At 42.8% G+C, this 14,493-nt stretch overlaps 1 protein-coding gene across 3 annotated transcripts in view; it reads right to left on the bottom strand.

Moving 5' to 3' along the window:
* Window positions 1-10,961: 10,961 nt before the first annotated feature.
* The window catches only part of MYCBPAP (MYCBP associated protein), an 81,058-nt gene continuing 77,526 nt past the window's right edge, over window positions 10,962-14,493 (bottom strand). For 2 of the 3 annotated variants that reach the window (XM_056549427.1, XM_056549426.1), the window contains exons 18-19: window positions 12,598-12,786; window positions 10,962-11,163 (exon numbers count right to left, since the gene is read on the bottom strand). In XM_056549427.1, the coding sequence (XP_056405402.1) occupies window positions 11,032-11,163; window positions 12,598-12,786 (321 nt within the window). In that variant the 3' untranslated portion in view covers window positions 10,962-11,031. Of the gene's footprint in view, window positions 11,164-12,597; window positions 12,787-14,493 lie in introns of those variants that run through there. The other variant, XM_056549428.1, reaches the window with a different exon arrangement.

Raw genomic sequence — 14,493 nt, 5'->3', positions numbered from 1 at the left:
TTCTCCTGCTCTGGTCAGTTCCTGATAAGGTGTCAGCAGAGAGCACTGAGGACAAGGCAAAAAAGAAATTCAAAAAGAAAAGAATTTTCTCTATAGCATACAGCAGATTAAAAAGTACTGGAAGAGTCAAGATATTTTAATAGAAGTAATTTTCAAATCTGTTTAACTTTCTGGCACCAGTTGATTTAATAAAAAATTTTTTCCACCGGAGATCCCCTTTAAAGGGGTACTCCGGAGGGGAGAAAAATGTTCAAATCAACTGGTGCCAGAAAGTTAAACAAATTTGTAAATTACTTCTATATAAAAATCTTAATCCTTCCAGTACTTATCAGCTGCTGTATGCTCCCAAGGAAGTTGTATAGTTCTTTCCAGTCTGACCACAGTGCTCCCTGCTGACACCTCTGTCTGTGTCAGGAACTGTCCAGAGTAGTTGCAAATCCCCATAGTAAACCTCTTCTGCTCCAGACTGCTCCAGTGTTTTTGACTTTTTGACCACCTCCAGCTATCGCAAGGAGGTTGGACAGGGTCAGGCGACCATTGTTCTCAGGATTGGCGCGGGACTAGCATCTATCAGACATTTAAAGGTGAAGTCCCCTTTAGGAAAATGCTTTGGATAAGGGATAAATGTCTGACCACTGGGACTCCCCACAAGCACACCAGCTCGTGTATCTCTGGCTCTCCCATAGAGATGAATAAGGGGGCGAGTCAAAGCTCTGTGCAGGAAATTGCGTAGGGATCCCAGCGGTCGGACACCTCGTGATCAGATAACATGCTTCTTCCCTGAGTCTGCTGTGCTGGGTCTCTTTATCCGATCACTGCAGGTTGTTCTGTAACCCCTTCCTCTCTGTTTTCATGCTGACGTCTGATAGGACAGGAGTAAACACAGAGGAGTGCTAGTCCTGACCTCACGTCCTAGACTTTGTCTCTGCCTGTGCTTCAGCTTGGACACAGATGAAGCTGCAGCCGGACAGGATTATGTTCCAGATGGTGTGGAGACCCCTAGTGGTGTTTTTATAAGCCATGATTTCTATAAAAAGGAGATAAAATTTCCTTATGAAGTCTATTAGAAATATTAATGTTTTGCCAAGATGTACAACATATAACAAGTTTTTGAATCGGACAGTGGTGTAGTTTTTACTCTAGTAAATTTTTTGTTTGTTATTTTTACATGGCCTATCATTTAGTCATCTACTCTGAGGCCTGTGCTTGATCTTAAACAATTTCTCTTAAACAAACTAGCAGGATTGGTTTGGTTTGCAACCAATTGTTGACTTAAAGGGGTACTCCGCTGCTCAGCGTTTGGAACAAACTGTTCCGAATGCTGGAGCTGGCGCCGGGAGCTCGTGACTTAATAGCCCCGCCCCCTCATGACATCACGCCCCACCCCCTCAATGCAAGTCTATGGGAGGGGGCATGACGGCTGTCACGCCCCCTCCCACAGACTTGCATTGAGGGGGCGGGGCCATTACGTCACGAGCTCCCGGCGCCAGCTCCAGCATTTGGAACAGTTTGTTCCAAACGCCGAGCAGTGGAGTACCCCTTTAATATTCTGTCTTACCCCATAAAGCAGACCTCTTGACCGTCTTGGATGCAGCACGAGAGTCCTGGTACCACACCAGGAATGATGGGGCCATTGCAGAGGTGAACAACAGCAATGCAGACATGCACTGCAGTTTGGCAGGTAACCTGAGCACTGCTGACCACCCATGTTGAGAAGGAAAAAAAAGGAAGACCAGAGGGCAGCACCTTGTGTATTACCCTTGGTGTTACTGACCCTGTTCAATGGTCACAAATGAAGGATAGGTAGTCAGGGTGGTCGCTCATCTTGACCAAAGAAAGATTACGACTATGGCCCCAACTAGTGGGGTAGAAAGTTGAAGAGGAGAAAGCTGCTCAGCCCGTGAGGTTACAGGAGATGGGGGCTACTATGTTTATTAAAGAGTAGAATAATAAAACAATAACGCGTTTCAGTGGTTTAGTTCCCCTTCAGATTGTCAATCTGAAGATGAGGGACTAAAGGCCCCAAAATGCGTCATTGTTTTATTATTATTATTATTATACTCTTCAATAAACATATGCCATAGGTAGAGGAATACCATCTATGGATTCAGCTTTCTTATTGGAGCAAAGCAGCGCATGATATAGAGGCTTTTTACTTCATTCTCATCTTAGACCTACCATGTTCTCCTGTATAAACACTTCTTCTCCAACATCAGATCAACATACTGCCAGTCTTAGCTGCCTCCCTAAAATTGTAGCCCCCATAGTAGTGTACCAGTCACAGATGTTATCAACACGGTTTGTCATTTACACGTTCTCATGAGTCATCCATAGATGTCCCCAAATAGTGTCCCATCAGGTCCCTGGCTAAGAGAGGAATACCCTCTCGAAACGCGTTTTCCTGAGCACCCAGCTGTGTAACTAATTTGCCTCTGTATAACTTATACTCTGGTGAATAAAAAGTTTTCACAGTAAACTGTTTGCGAGAACTACTTCTATATCCCGGTGAAGCGCCAATACCGCAAGTCGGAGTTGAGATCACCCCTCGCCTGGGATTCCCGCAACCTGCATCCAGCTGCCTTCCTGACCGCTGCCATTGGTACCGACGATCGGCGGCTCCCGGACTGTGCCGCAACCTACACAAAGCGATTCCCAGTGTTGTGCTTGCCAATAGCACAACTGGTTAAGGTGAGCGGCATTTCTGCTATTCTATTTAAAAAGTTAAATTGCGCCATTCTCTGTCTCTTGTTTTCTTCACCAAAGGATAGGGGATAAGATGTCTGGGGACCCCCGCGATCTCCCTGCTGCACCTGGCATTTGTTTAGAGCATCGGGTGCAGCACCAGAGGCTCGTGACGTCACGGCCACGTCCCCTCAATGCAAGTCTATGGGAGGGGGCGTGACATCCGTCACGCCCCCTCCCATAGACTTGCATTGAGGGGGCGTGGCCGTGATGTCATGAGCGGGGCATGGCTGTGACGTCACGAGCCTCTGCCCCGCATCACCAGTCATTCGGCATGGAGCGAAGTTTGCTCCGTGCACTGGATGTCTTGGATGCCACAGCCGAGATCATGGGGGTCCCCGGCGGCGGGACCCCTGCGATCAGACATCTTATCCCCTATCCTTTGGATAGGGGATAAGATGTTTAGGGGCAGAGTATCACTTTAGGGACTTGTGTAGAATGTAAACAGCAAGCCAAATGCCAGCACTCATGAGTACAGGAAGAGGCTGTCTACGGTAAGGGAATGTCTCAGGACAAGAGGTAGTGATGGGGAATCAAAGTCCTACACGTGCCATATTATGAATGAAGCTTCAGGCATTAGTTAGAAAAGAATTATGGAGAATTTATCTGACTGGAAGTGAGGGATTAATGTCTCCTTTCCATATTGGGCAAGTGGCCAACTTTGAAGGAGAACTCTGGTGGGAGGGCTTTTTTCTTCTAATTATTGCCATTGTGTTGGATCTAAAAAAATAAACATCTGCCTCTCGGGTGCCTCCTGTGTCCTGCTCCGATCCAAAGTTCTTGAAGCTGTAGGATGACTGTCGTCTACAGAAGCATCCAGGCCCAGTGTGTCAGGCGGCAGCTCAGCAAATCACTGGCCCCACTGGGCCCGGACGCTTCCATAGACGACAGTCACGTCGCATAGGAAGACGATCACTGTGAGTGACCAGAGCAGGACACCGGAAGCACCCAAGAGCATTGGAGGTAAGAAGATCACAATCGCCTCAATTAGAAAAAAAATACTCCCGCCAGAGTTCTCCTTTAATGTTTTCAGATTTAGAATTGTTGTGTGGTTTATCCTGCCAAACCAGAAACATCAGGCCAATGGTCAGGAGCTACTATGTAAATGGTGGCTTTTTATCAGAGGCCTACATTGACATATGAGTATACAGTATGTGTCTGGTCACCGAAATTGTTGCGCACGTGGTTATGGAGACAGTGGGGTACATATCCAACAAAAAGTTTGCACGATGTGCTCCAGTTTTGGAAAAGTGGACGTAGTGTTGAACTTTTCACTATTGTGCCTGTGATGCCAAGTTATCTCTCAAGTGGTTTTCTTGCCTTTCATGTGTGGGGTGGATCAAACCCTTTTTCAAAGGGGGCTTGGCTTCTTCTTGTCTTTCCTGACAAGCGAGCCCCCTGATAAGGTGTGCGGCCACTGCCCGTGATCAGCTGTTGTCTCGAGCTGAAAAGGATCATGGGATAGGCAGAAATTGGAGGAATGCTGAACCTTAGGGGACCATAAAATTATAATAAATTTAGTCTATCCACCCCCCACACAAGTAAGGCAAGTAAAGCACTAAAGGAGTACTCCACTGGAAAAAAAAACATTTTAAATCAACTGGTGCCAGAAAGTTAAACAGATTTGTAAATGACTTCTATTAAAAAAATATTAATCCTTCCAGTACTTATCAGCTGCTGTTATGATCCACAGGAAGTTCTTTTCTTTTTTAATTTCTTTTCTGTCTGACCACAGTGCTCTCTGCTGACACCTCTGTCGATTTTGGACAGAAGTGTCAGCAGAGAGCACTGTGGTCAGACTGAAAGGAAATTCTAAAAGAAAAGAACTTCCAGTGGAGCATACAGCAGCTGATAAGTACTGGAAGGATTAAGATTTTTAAATAGTAGTCATTTACAAATCTGTTTAACTTTCTGGCACCAGTTGATTAAAAAAAAAATGTTTTCCAGTGGAGTACTCCTTTAAGTGCTTTACTTGCCTTACTTGTGTGGGGTGGATAGACTAATTTTATTATAATTAAATGGTCCCCTAAGGTTCAGCATTCCTCCAGTGAAGTATCCCTTTAAGACATCACTTGGCATCACAGGCATGATCGTGAAAAGTTAAACCTGGATAACCCCTTTATTTTAGACCAGACGAAGGAAACCATTGGCTCTGCAGATGTTATAGAAAAATCCCCCATGATGCTCTTATAGCCAATATCTGCATTTTCCGTTTTTGTAGATGCACTGGTTTTCCTCATGGTGACAGCTTGACATTGATTTTTCATACATTTTTCAAGCATTGCTGTCATATGAGTAGGAACTGCTTATTCCGTTTTTCTAGTATCACCTCCTTAGCCATGTTTGACCTGTATGAGGTCTCTGAAGAATACATTAATAATATCTCACTAGTCACATCTATTTACGTGTGATTTGCATTCCCCTTCCTAAATTTTTTGAGATTTCCCAATGTTAATTTTTTTTCCCGCAAAATAGAAAAAGGTAAAGCGAAATGGAAAAAAAGTGATGCAAAACTGTAACCTCATATATTTTTTTAAAGCAGCACAAGTGAACTATGGGGAAGATTTATCAAAACCTGTCCAGACTAAAGCTGCTGAGTTGACCATAGCACCAATCAGATCGCTTCTTTCATTTTTGAATAGACCTCTGAAAAATGAAAGAAGCAATCTGATTGGTTGCTATGGGCAACTCAGCAACGTTTCCTCTGGACAGGATTTCATAAATCTCCCTCTACAAAAATGTGGTTAGATAAAAAAAAAAAAACCTGGAATACCCCTTTAATCTTTATTTATTTGACTATGCTACAGGGGCTGTAAAGTTAGTATAATCCATAAAGATGAAATGGATTATAATGATTCTGATGACAGATCAATATATTAATACTTATATGCAATTGCTAATGCTGCAGAAAGATATTTGTTACCCTTAACCTATATATCAGCTTGCTATTTGCTTGTAAGGCTGGGTCCACACTACGTTTTGTCCCATACGGGAGCGCATACGGCAGGAGGGAGCTAAAAGCTCGCGCTCCCGTATGTAACCGTATGCGCTCCCGTATGTCATTCATTTCAATGAGCCGACCGGAGTGAAACGTTCGGTCCGGTCGGCTCATTTTTGCGCCGTATGCGCTTTTACAACCGGACCTAAAACCGTGGTCAACCACGGTTTTAGGTCCGGTTGTAAAAGCGCATACGGCGCAAAAATGAGCCGACCGGACCGAACGTTTCACTCCGGTCGGCTCATTGAAGTGAATGGCATACGGGAGCGCATACGGTCACATACGGGAGCGCGAGGTTTTAGCTCCCTCCTGCCGTATGCGCTCCCGTATGGGACAAAACGTAGTGTGGACCCAGCCTTACTAAGATGAAGACCTTGGGATGAGGCCAAAAGACACAAGATGAAGAAGTTGGAAGTTAGAGACAAAACATCTTAAGAAATATAGACTGTGCAGAAGGACGGATACATCCGGAATTTTCTGGTACAATAGGGGAATGGCATCATAAGTGACCTATGGTTAAGAAACAAATAAATGCTAAAAATGCTAATATATACCGACACAATACTCAAATAACCAATCAAATTATAACTTGATGATTTTAACGTGATAACTAACCTCCCCTTTTTGTCAACTGTAAAAACCAATGTACTTCCGTGTAATAAACAGAACTCCTTGGGACAGCTCCTTAGCCAGTATGCTGAGAAGGAGATATATACCAACATTTTGTCTGGTGTGTATTTCTTGTGTCGACACTCAGCAGTATACAGCGGCAGTCACTCACATTTTAAGTCCTAACCAGCAGCCAACCTTTACAATAATATAGTGTCTTTACCTGTGTGTGACGGTTTTCTCACAATTATTCTGTGATTTTCACCCCAATATTAATTTTTAACAGCATACAAAATGACTGTTTTCTCAGATTTTTCCCAGCTTGCAATGCGGCCGAGACCTGATTCACTAGTCAGCTGATGACAAAGAACCTGTCTGCTTCAATGGGTGGAGGGATTGCTTGTTGGGAGAGAGATTAATCTGCAACTAATGCAACAGCTGTAGGCACACTGATTGAAAACCACAGGTCTTTTGAATGAATGAAGCTCATTTATGTTTCAATGGGTGGGGTGGCTGATGTGCGGGAGGGAGGCAAATGAAATTATGGGATTTGTAGGCAAAAAAGAAAACTCAAACAGGAAATACCTGTTCACAAAAAGCTAGCCACAGTGTTATGGAAATCTCACAACATGGCCATTTAGCCCCACAAAAAGCGCAGATCCTTGCTAAGCATGTCCATTACTGTCTGGCAGGTAGGTACTAAAATCTCCTAATGGTGGAGAACCCCTTTAATATTACCGTAAGATCATTCTACAGGTTTCTGATCATGTCCCTCGGTATGTTCTGTGCATCATGCAGAAAAAGGAAAGAGTCCAGCGTCCGATAACTCAGAGGATAATATTTAATTCACCAAGTAGTGCATACAGGAACACAGGTACAGTGACGCGTTTCGGCCTTAGAACAAGGCCTTGTTCTAAGGCCAAAACGCGTCACTGTACCTGTGTTCCTGTATGCACTACTTGGTGAATTAAATATTATCCTCTGAGTTATCGGACGCTGGACTCTTTCCTTTTTCTGCATTGTTCTGGGGCGAGGTCCACGCCCTGTCCGTGCGCACCTGGGGTGAGCTGAAGCACTCTTCCATTTTCTTCATTCTGTGCATCATATACAGTAAAAACCCTGACCCTTCTATGTGAAAGTGAATGAGCCATCCTGTGCCTATAAAATGTTATTAAACTATAGAACTGACTAATAGAAATGCGTCAGTATATGATAGAGCTGGAGTTTCCTGCCAAAGACATCATGTCATTGTATGAAGCGCCAAAATTCCTTGTCTTATCACTTAATAGTTCTAAATGTCAAACAAATGCTTCATCCAGGTGTACATGTCTCCTGTAGATTCTGCTGAATGTGAGTGTTGCCTTAGACCAGTGTTTCCCAACCAGGGTGCCTCCAGCTGTTGCGAAACTACAACTCCCAGCATGCCCGGACAGCCGCTGGCTGTCCGGGCATGCTGGGAGTTGTAGTTTCGCAACAGCTGGAGGCACCGTGGTTGGGAAACACTGCCTTAGGCTATTGGCACATGTACACAACTTGTTTGTCTAGGTCATAACCTGTTTTCCCTTTGGAAGCAATTATTACTGTTGAAAAGACTCACAAATGTTTGGGAGCTGAAACTAGAATGAACCTTCCACAGAATCTCTTTGATCCCCATACTGCAGAGTTTAATTTCTACCACTTAAATATCTATAAATATTATTTTTTTGGTAGAACTGTAGTTGGACACTCTTTACAATACCCCAGTATGTTCAATCCCTGCAGTGAAAGTATTTGGCTTGAACTAATAGATTAAAAGGGTACTCCGGTGGAAAACATTTTGTTTTTAATCAAATGGTGCCAGAAAATTAAACAGATTTGTAAATTACTTCTATTTAAAAATATTAATCCTTCCAGTATTTATCAGCTGCTGTATGCTCCACAGGAAGTTTTTTGAATGACCACAGTGCTCTCTGCTGACACCTCTGTCCATGTCAGGAACTGTCCAGAGCAGGATAGGTTTGCTAAGGGGATATGCTTCTAATCTGGACAGTTCCCAAAATGGAAGCAGAGAGCACCGTGGACGGAAGAAAAAAAGAAATCCAAAGAGAAAGGAACTTTCTTTGTAGTATAAAGCAGCTAATAAGTACTGGAAGGATAAAGATTTTTAAATAGAAGTAATTTACAAATCTGTTTAACTTTCTGGCGCCAGTTGATTAAAAATTTTTTTTTTTACACCAGAGTACCCCTTTAACTAACAAATATTGGTAGGATCTTTTAGGCATAGCATGAACTATCTTGCATGGGACTTATTCATCATCACCAGTCTGGTTTTGCCTCCGCAGCCCTCGCTAACTGTTCTAATTGGAATCTGAGTGAGAGGTCCATAGACGGGCCACGATTTACCTTTTTTCTGTTGTCATGGCCGTTTGGTTAACAATATATGTTATTTATTTGACTATGATCCATTTTTCTGCCCCCCTGATGAACCCAATGATTGAAAGCGGGAGAAACATGTCGGGGTTTCTAGCTATGTTACATGAACTAAGCTGGGGGATCGCTGTGCTGCAGAGACACTAGCGGATACATCATTGTGCCCAGATATTTTTGGTGTTATTTTTCTGCTCATTGCATGTCTAGTCACACACTTTATTTTTGGCTATCATTTTCGGTGGATAGTGTACCCCCAGGTTTTCTATACACATCTGTAGTTATTAAAGACTTTCTTGAATATATATATATATATATATATTTATTTATTTTATTTTATTTTTTATTATTTTATTTTTGTATAAATATTGTTTAAACTCTTTTTTTGCCAAAATGCATGGCAACAAAATCTGTCAAGTGTGAATCCACACCAATGGTTTACGGTCCGTACCGTACATGGAAAATCCTCATCCTTAGTTGTCATCTTTGTAGTTCAGTATAGAACAGAAAAAAAGACTGAAGACTGTAGCACAAAATATTGTTGTTTTATCTTGTACCTTTCCACTGCATGTCCATTTATATAGTGTAATAAAGCCAGACAGTTTAATGCCTTTGGCTGTCCGAACATGCTGGGAGTTGTAGTTTGACAACAGCTGGAGGCACGCTGGGAAACACTGTTCTATACAATCACTCTCCACTCAGCAAATGAGAATCCTGTACTATTCCTCTAGTAATTCACAGTTCCCTAATAGAGTACATGCCAAACTGGACAACTCCCTTAAATGGGCACTGTCAGATATAAAAACTTTTGATATGTTGTAAAGCATGCCAAACCAATAGGTTTTGCAGTTGCTTTTATAATTTTTTTTTCAGTATTTCATACTAAAAAAGCCAAACAACTGCCCCCCCCCCCCCCCCCGCCTCCTGGGATACATACCAGCCTGGCTGTGTCCACTCGTCATCACCTACGTCATGGACTCACTTCATGACTGACAGGTCTACAGATCTAAAGCTGCTGTGATCGGCTCCCTCACTGTCTGTGTTTACTTCACAGTCTCCTGTGTGAGGAGAAGGGGGGAGGGGCGGGAGTACACTGCTGCCTGTGAGCAGATGATGAAAGAAGCTGGTGATTGAAGATGGGGACTGAATGGAGGATTTTTAGTTTAAAAAGTAAGTGTCCCTGCATTTATATATGTATGTATATACATATATATATGCCTCCAGCTGTTGCAAAACTACAACTCCCGGCATGCCTGCACAGCCAAATGATGTGTGGGCATGCTGGGAGTTGTAGTTTTGCAACAGTAGGAGGAACACAGCCTTGCGGCAACACTGTTGTAAATCTGAGTTTTACAAAACGATGCCTTCAGCTGTTGCAAAACTACAACTCAAAGGATGTGTGGGCATGCTGGGAGCTGTAGGCACACAGTGTGTGTGTGTATAGCATAAAACCAGAAAGGAAAGGGTTACAGATGCTCACACTCAAGACCAGTGGACTGAGGAGAGTGAGGGAGGGGGAGTGGTTATCACCTGAGGAGAAGAAAGGGACCCGCCCCCCTGCTTCTGGTCGACAACATTAAAGGGGTATTCCAGGCAAAAACTTTTTTTTATATATATATATCAACTGGCTCCGGAAAGTTAAACAGATTTGTAAATTACTTCTATTAAAAAATCTTAAACCTTCCAATAGTTATTAGCTTCTGAAGTTGAGTTGCTGTTTTCTGTCTAACTGCTTTCTGATGCCTCACGTCCCGGGAGATGTCCAGCTCCTATGGGGATATTTTCCCATCATGCAAGGGATATTCTCCCATCATGCACAGCTCCCGGGATGTGACATCATCATTGAGCTGTTAGACAGAAAACTTCAGAAGCTAATAACTATTGGAAGGATTAAGATTTTTTAATAGAAGTAATTTACAAATCTGTTTAACTTTCCGGAGCCAGTTGATATATAAAAAAAAGTTTTTGCCTGGTATACCCCTTTAAGGTAATTCAGAAATAAAGCTAATTCTGAGAGAAATATAGGTCATAGACACATAAAAATGATATGTTCATGATTAGGATGAGATACTGAGCAACAGTTTTTCTTTTTTTTTTGGGTGATCTGACAGGTACGCTTTAAGTATAAAAAATATAAAAATACTGTTGCAACTGACCAGCATTTATATACAACTATAACACACACTACAATGCAGCAAAGTACCGGTAATTCTTTCCATTTATTATCGAGCACATAGGAGATATTTATATGTAGCATTTTCGGCAGGAATGAAAGGCTAAGGACTATAGATAAACTCATAGCTTTCTGCTGTGTTTTGGTTGCCAGCTTTAGACACAGATTTTCCCAATTTCAAGTCTTCTGCAATAAGCCCCATCTTGTCTACTAATGTTTCCAGTATTCCATTCATCTGTAATACACAATATGTATTTTAAGGAGGGTTAACAAATATTCTTGGTACAGTACACACAGTGTCCTAAAAAAGTAAAATTAAGCTCTTCTTCGTCCAAATATTGACAGTTTTGGACAAAGCCCCCAGGGTAACGGACACCAGCAAGGATCCATAGGCTGCAGTCTGATCTATATTTGTGTATTGACATTCTTTTGTACCTGAGATGACTTCTCAAGGACATCACTGGATTGTAAAATCAGAAGATCATATATTATTTTAATCTGATTTTTACTATAACCATATACCATAAAACCATATACCATAAACGGTATTTATTCTTGTTAAAAATCTTGAAATATTGCAGTTTTCACCAATAGGGCAGACACAATAACTTAACATTTTCTGTTTTCTGCAGCTCACTATGTCAGATTTGCTATATAGACTGGGACAGAGTCAGCAGAGCATGGCGAATTTACTGAACGGCTGGAGACCTATTTAAAGGGGTACTCCACTGCTCAGTGTTTGGGACAAACTGTTCCGAACGCTGGAGCCGGGAGCTTGTGACGTCATAACACCGCCCCCTCATGACATCAATCCCCGCCCCCTCAATGCAAGTCTATGGGAGGGGGCGTGACATCCGTCACGCCCTCTCCCATAGACTTGCATTGAGGGGGCGGCGTGTGATGTCATGAGGGGGTGGAGCTATGACGTCACTCCAAACGCTGAGCAGCAGAGTACACCTTTAAAGGGGTATTCCGCCCCTAGACATCTTATCCCCTATCCAAAGGATAGGGGATAAGATGTCAGATCGCTGCGGTCCCGCTGCTGGGGAGCCCTGGGATCGCCACTGCGGCACCGCGCTATCATTACAGCACAGAGCGAGTTCGCTTTGCACGTAATGACGGGCAATACAGGGGCCGGAGCATCGTTACGTCACGGCTCCGCCCCTCGTGATGTCACGGCCCGCCCCTTTCAATACAAGTCTATGGGAGGGGGCGTGGCGGTCATCACGCCCCCTCCCATAGACTTGCATTAAGGGGACGGGCCGTGATGTCACGAGGGGCGGAGCCATGACGTCACGCTGCTCCGGCCCCCGTATCGCCCATCATTACGTGCAGAGCGAACTCGCTCTGTGCTGTAATGAGAGCGGGGTGCCGCAGCGGGGATCCCAGGGCTCCCCAGCAGCGGGACCGCGGCGATCTGACATCTTATCCCCTATCCTTTGGATAGGGGATAAGATGTCTAGGGGCGGAATACCTCTTTAAAGCAAGATAGTCACAGTACATACTACATACAGGAAGTGCTCTATGTGCATCTTCCTGTTCCCTCCCTGGCCCATAGGGGGCTTTTCTCTGATATACCCACCAATAAGGATGTTTTAAAAAATAAAGCTAACTAGCTCCAACTTTTTTTTTCAAAAGGTTAGAGAACGATATATAAATGAATACGCACCACAGTACACAGGTTCTCCTTATATTTTTCTTGTATAATTGGATCCACTTGGCAGAGCCGGGACTCTGGAGGAGTGAAGTCCAAACTTTCTCCTGAGGACATCAGCTCCTTGTTCTCTCTGGAGATGGTCGATGGCTTCGATAGTTTTTTGTCATCCTTGCCCTTTAATTTCCTACTGTTTGGACGTTCCTATTTGACGGAAAAAAAACGAGAATTAAAAAAAAATATATTTAGTTTATTGCTGAGTACATTAAATGTCACTGTTCCATTAGCTATGTTGGCAAAATAAGAATCTAATACAATCCCGATTTTCTTAAACAGGGTCAAACGCTGACAAGGGGACTAAAAGGAGCCAAAAACTGGTGTGAGTTTCCAATAACAACCAATCACAGCTCAGCGTTCATAACTTAAAGGGGTACTCCGGTGGTTAACATTTTTTTTTAAATCAACTGGTTCCAGAAAGTTAAACAGATTTGTAAATGACTTCTATTAAAACATATTTACCCTTTCAGTACCTTTTAGCAGCTGTATGCTACAGAAAAAAATCTTTTTTTTATTTTTATTTATTTCTTTTTTGTCTTGCCCACAGTGCTCTCTGCTGACACCTGATGCCTGTATCAGGAACTGTCCAGAGCAGGAGAAAATCCCCATAGCAAACCTATGCTGCTCTGGACAGTTCCTGACATGGACAGAGGTGTCAGCAGAGAGCACTGTGGACAAGATAAAAAAGAAATTCAAAATGAAAAGAATTTTCTCTCTAGCATACAGCTGCTAAAAAGTACTGGAAGGGTAAAGATTTTTCAATAGAACTCATTTACAAATCTGACACTATATAGCTACTGAAGAAAATGTCCGTGACATTGAAACGCGTCTAGCTTGCCACAGCCTAAACGCTATTGCACAAAGACTATTACTATTGCCATCATTTGATTCATTTGACTTACTATCATTTTGAACTGTTGGATGCCCTTTATTTGGAGACCACTGCAGCCCGCGCGCACATAGTGCCGCGTTCACACACGTGGAACGCTCTCTGCAAATCCATCCTCACAGCCCCGGTTTACCTACGTGAGTCCCGGACATCTTATCCACAGGCCGGACGCCTGCCGTGCCAGCCCAGGACCCACGAACCACCGGAGAACCACTCACCCATTACACAGACGGCTCACACAAGACGGAGCCGTCCCCAGCACAGGACGCAGTCGTGATAGCCGCACCAGCTGTAGCAGTGGGTGAGTGGTGCTGTGCACCGTAGATCATTACTAGCGATACACAATCAGTACGCTTCCAAGTTACCGTCATAATCGGCACTATATCACCAACGAACTGTACCTATGAACTGCATCCACTTAATATAATTCTACGAACTGTATCATACGGATTTAATTCAAATGGACTAAGTGCAATAGCGAGTGTGAATAGTTCCACATATAGCCTATCTATTCAAGCGCTATTTTATACATTTTATAATACTTTTTCATATTTTTTAATTTATTAATTATTATTAATATATACTATCCATATTTTTGTTATTAATTAATATTGCCGTTCACCCCACGCAAGGGCCCTGCTAAAGGTGACGACATACATCATTTGATATAAATAAAATTTGCATTCATTTTACTATTTGTTCTCTCTCTTTATCTGTTTATTCTTCGCTATAATCACTCTATTCCACTCTGTACCTGCAGTACTTTTGAGGACTGGTATCTGTAAATATATTTTATATTTACAACACACACATTACATCATTTACAAATCTGCTTAACTTTCTGGCACCAGTTGATTTAAAAAAAAATAAAAATTCCACCGGAGTACCCCTTTAATGAGCTCTAGTAAAATGATTGGGTGTTACTGGCAAATCTGGGCCTGAATATGTGGTGGAAGATAGTCATC

This window comes from Hyla sarda, chromosome 13 (assembly GCF_029499605.1).
Source record: "Hyla sarda isolate aHylSar1 chromosome 13, aHylSar1.hap1, whole genome shotgun sequence".
Lineage (NCBI taxonomy): Eukaryota > Metazoa > Chordata > Amphibia > Anura > Hylidae > Hyla > Hyla sarda.
Note: the sequence above shows the minus strand (reverse complement) of the source record. Positions and strands in the feature narration are given on the sequence as shown.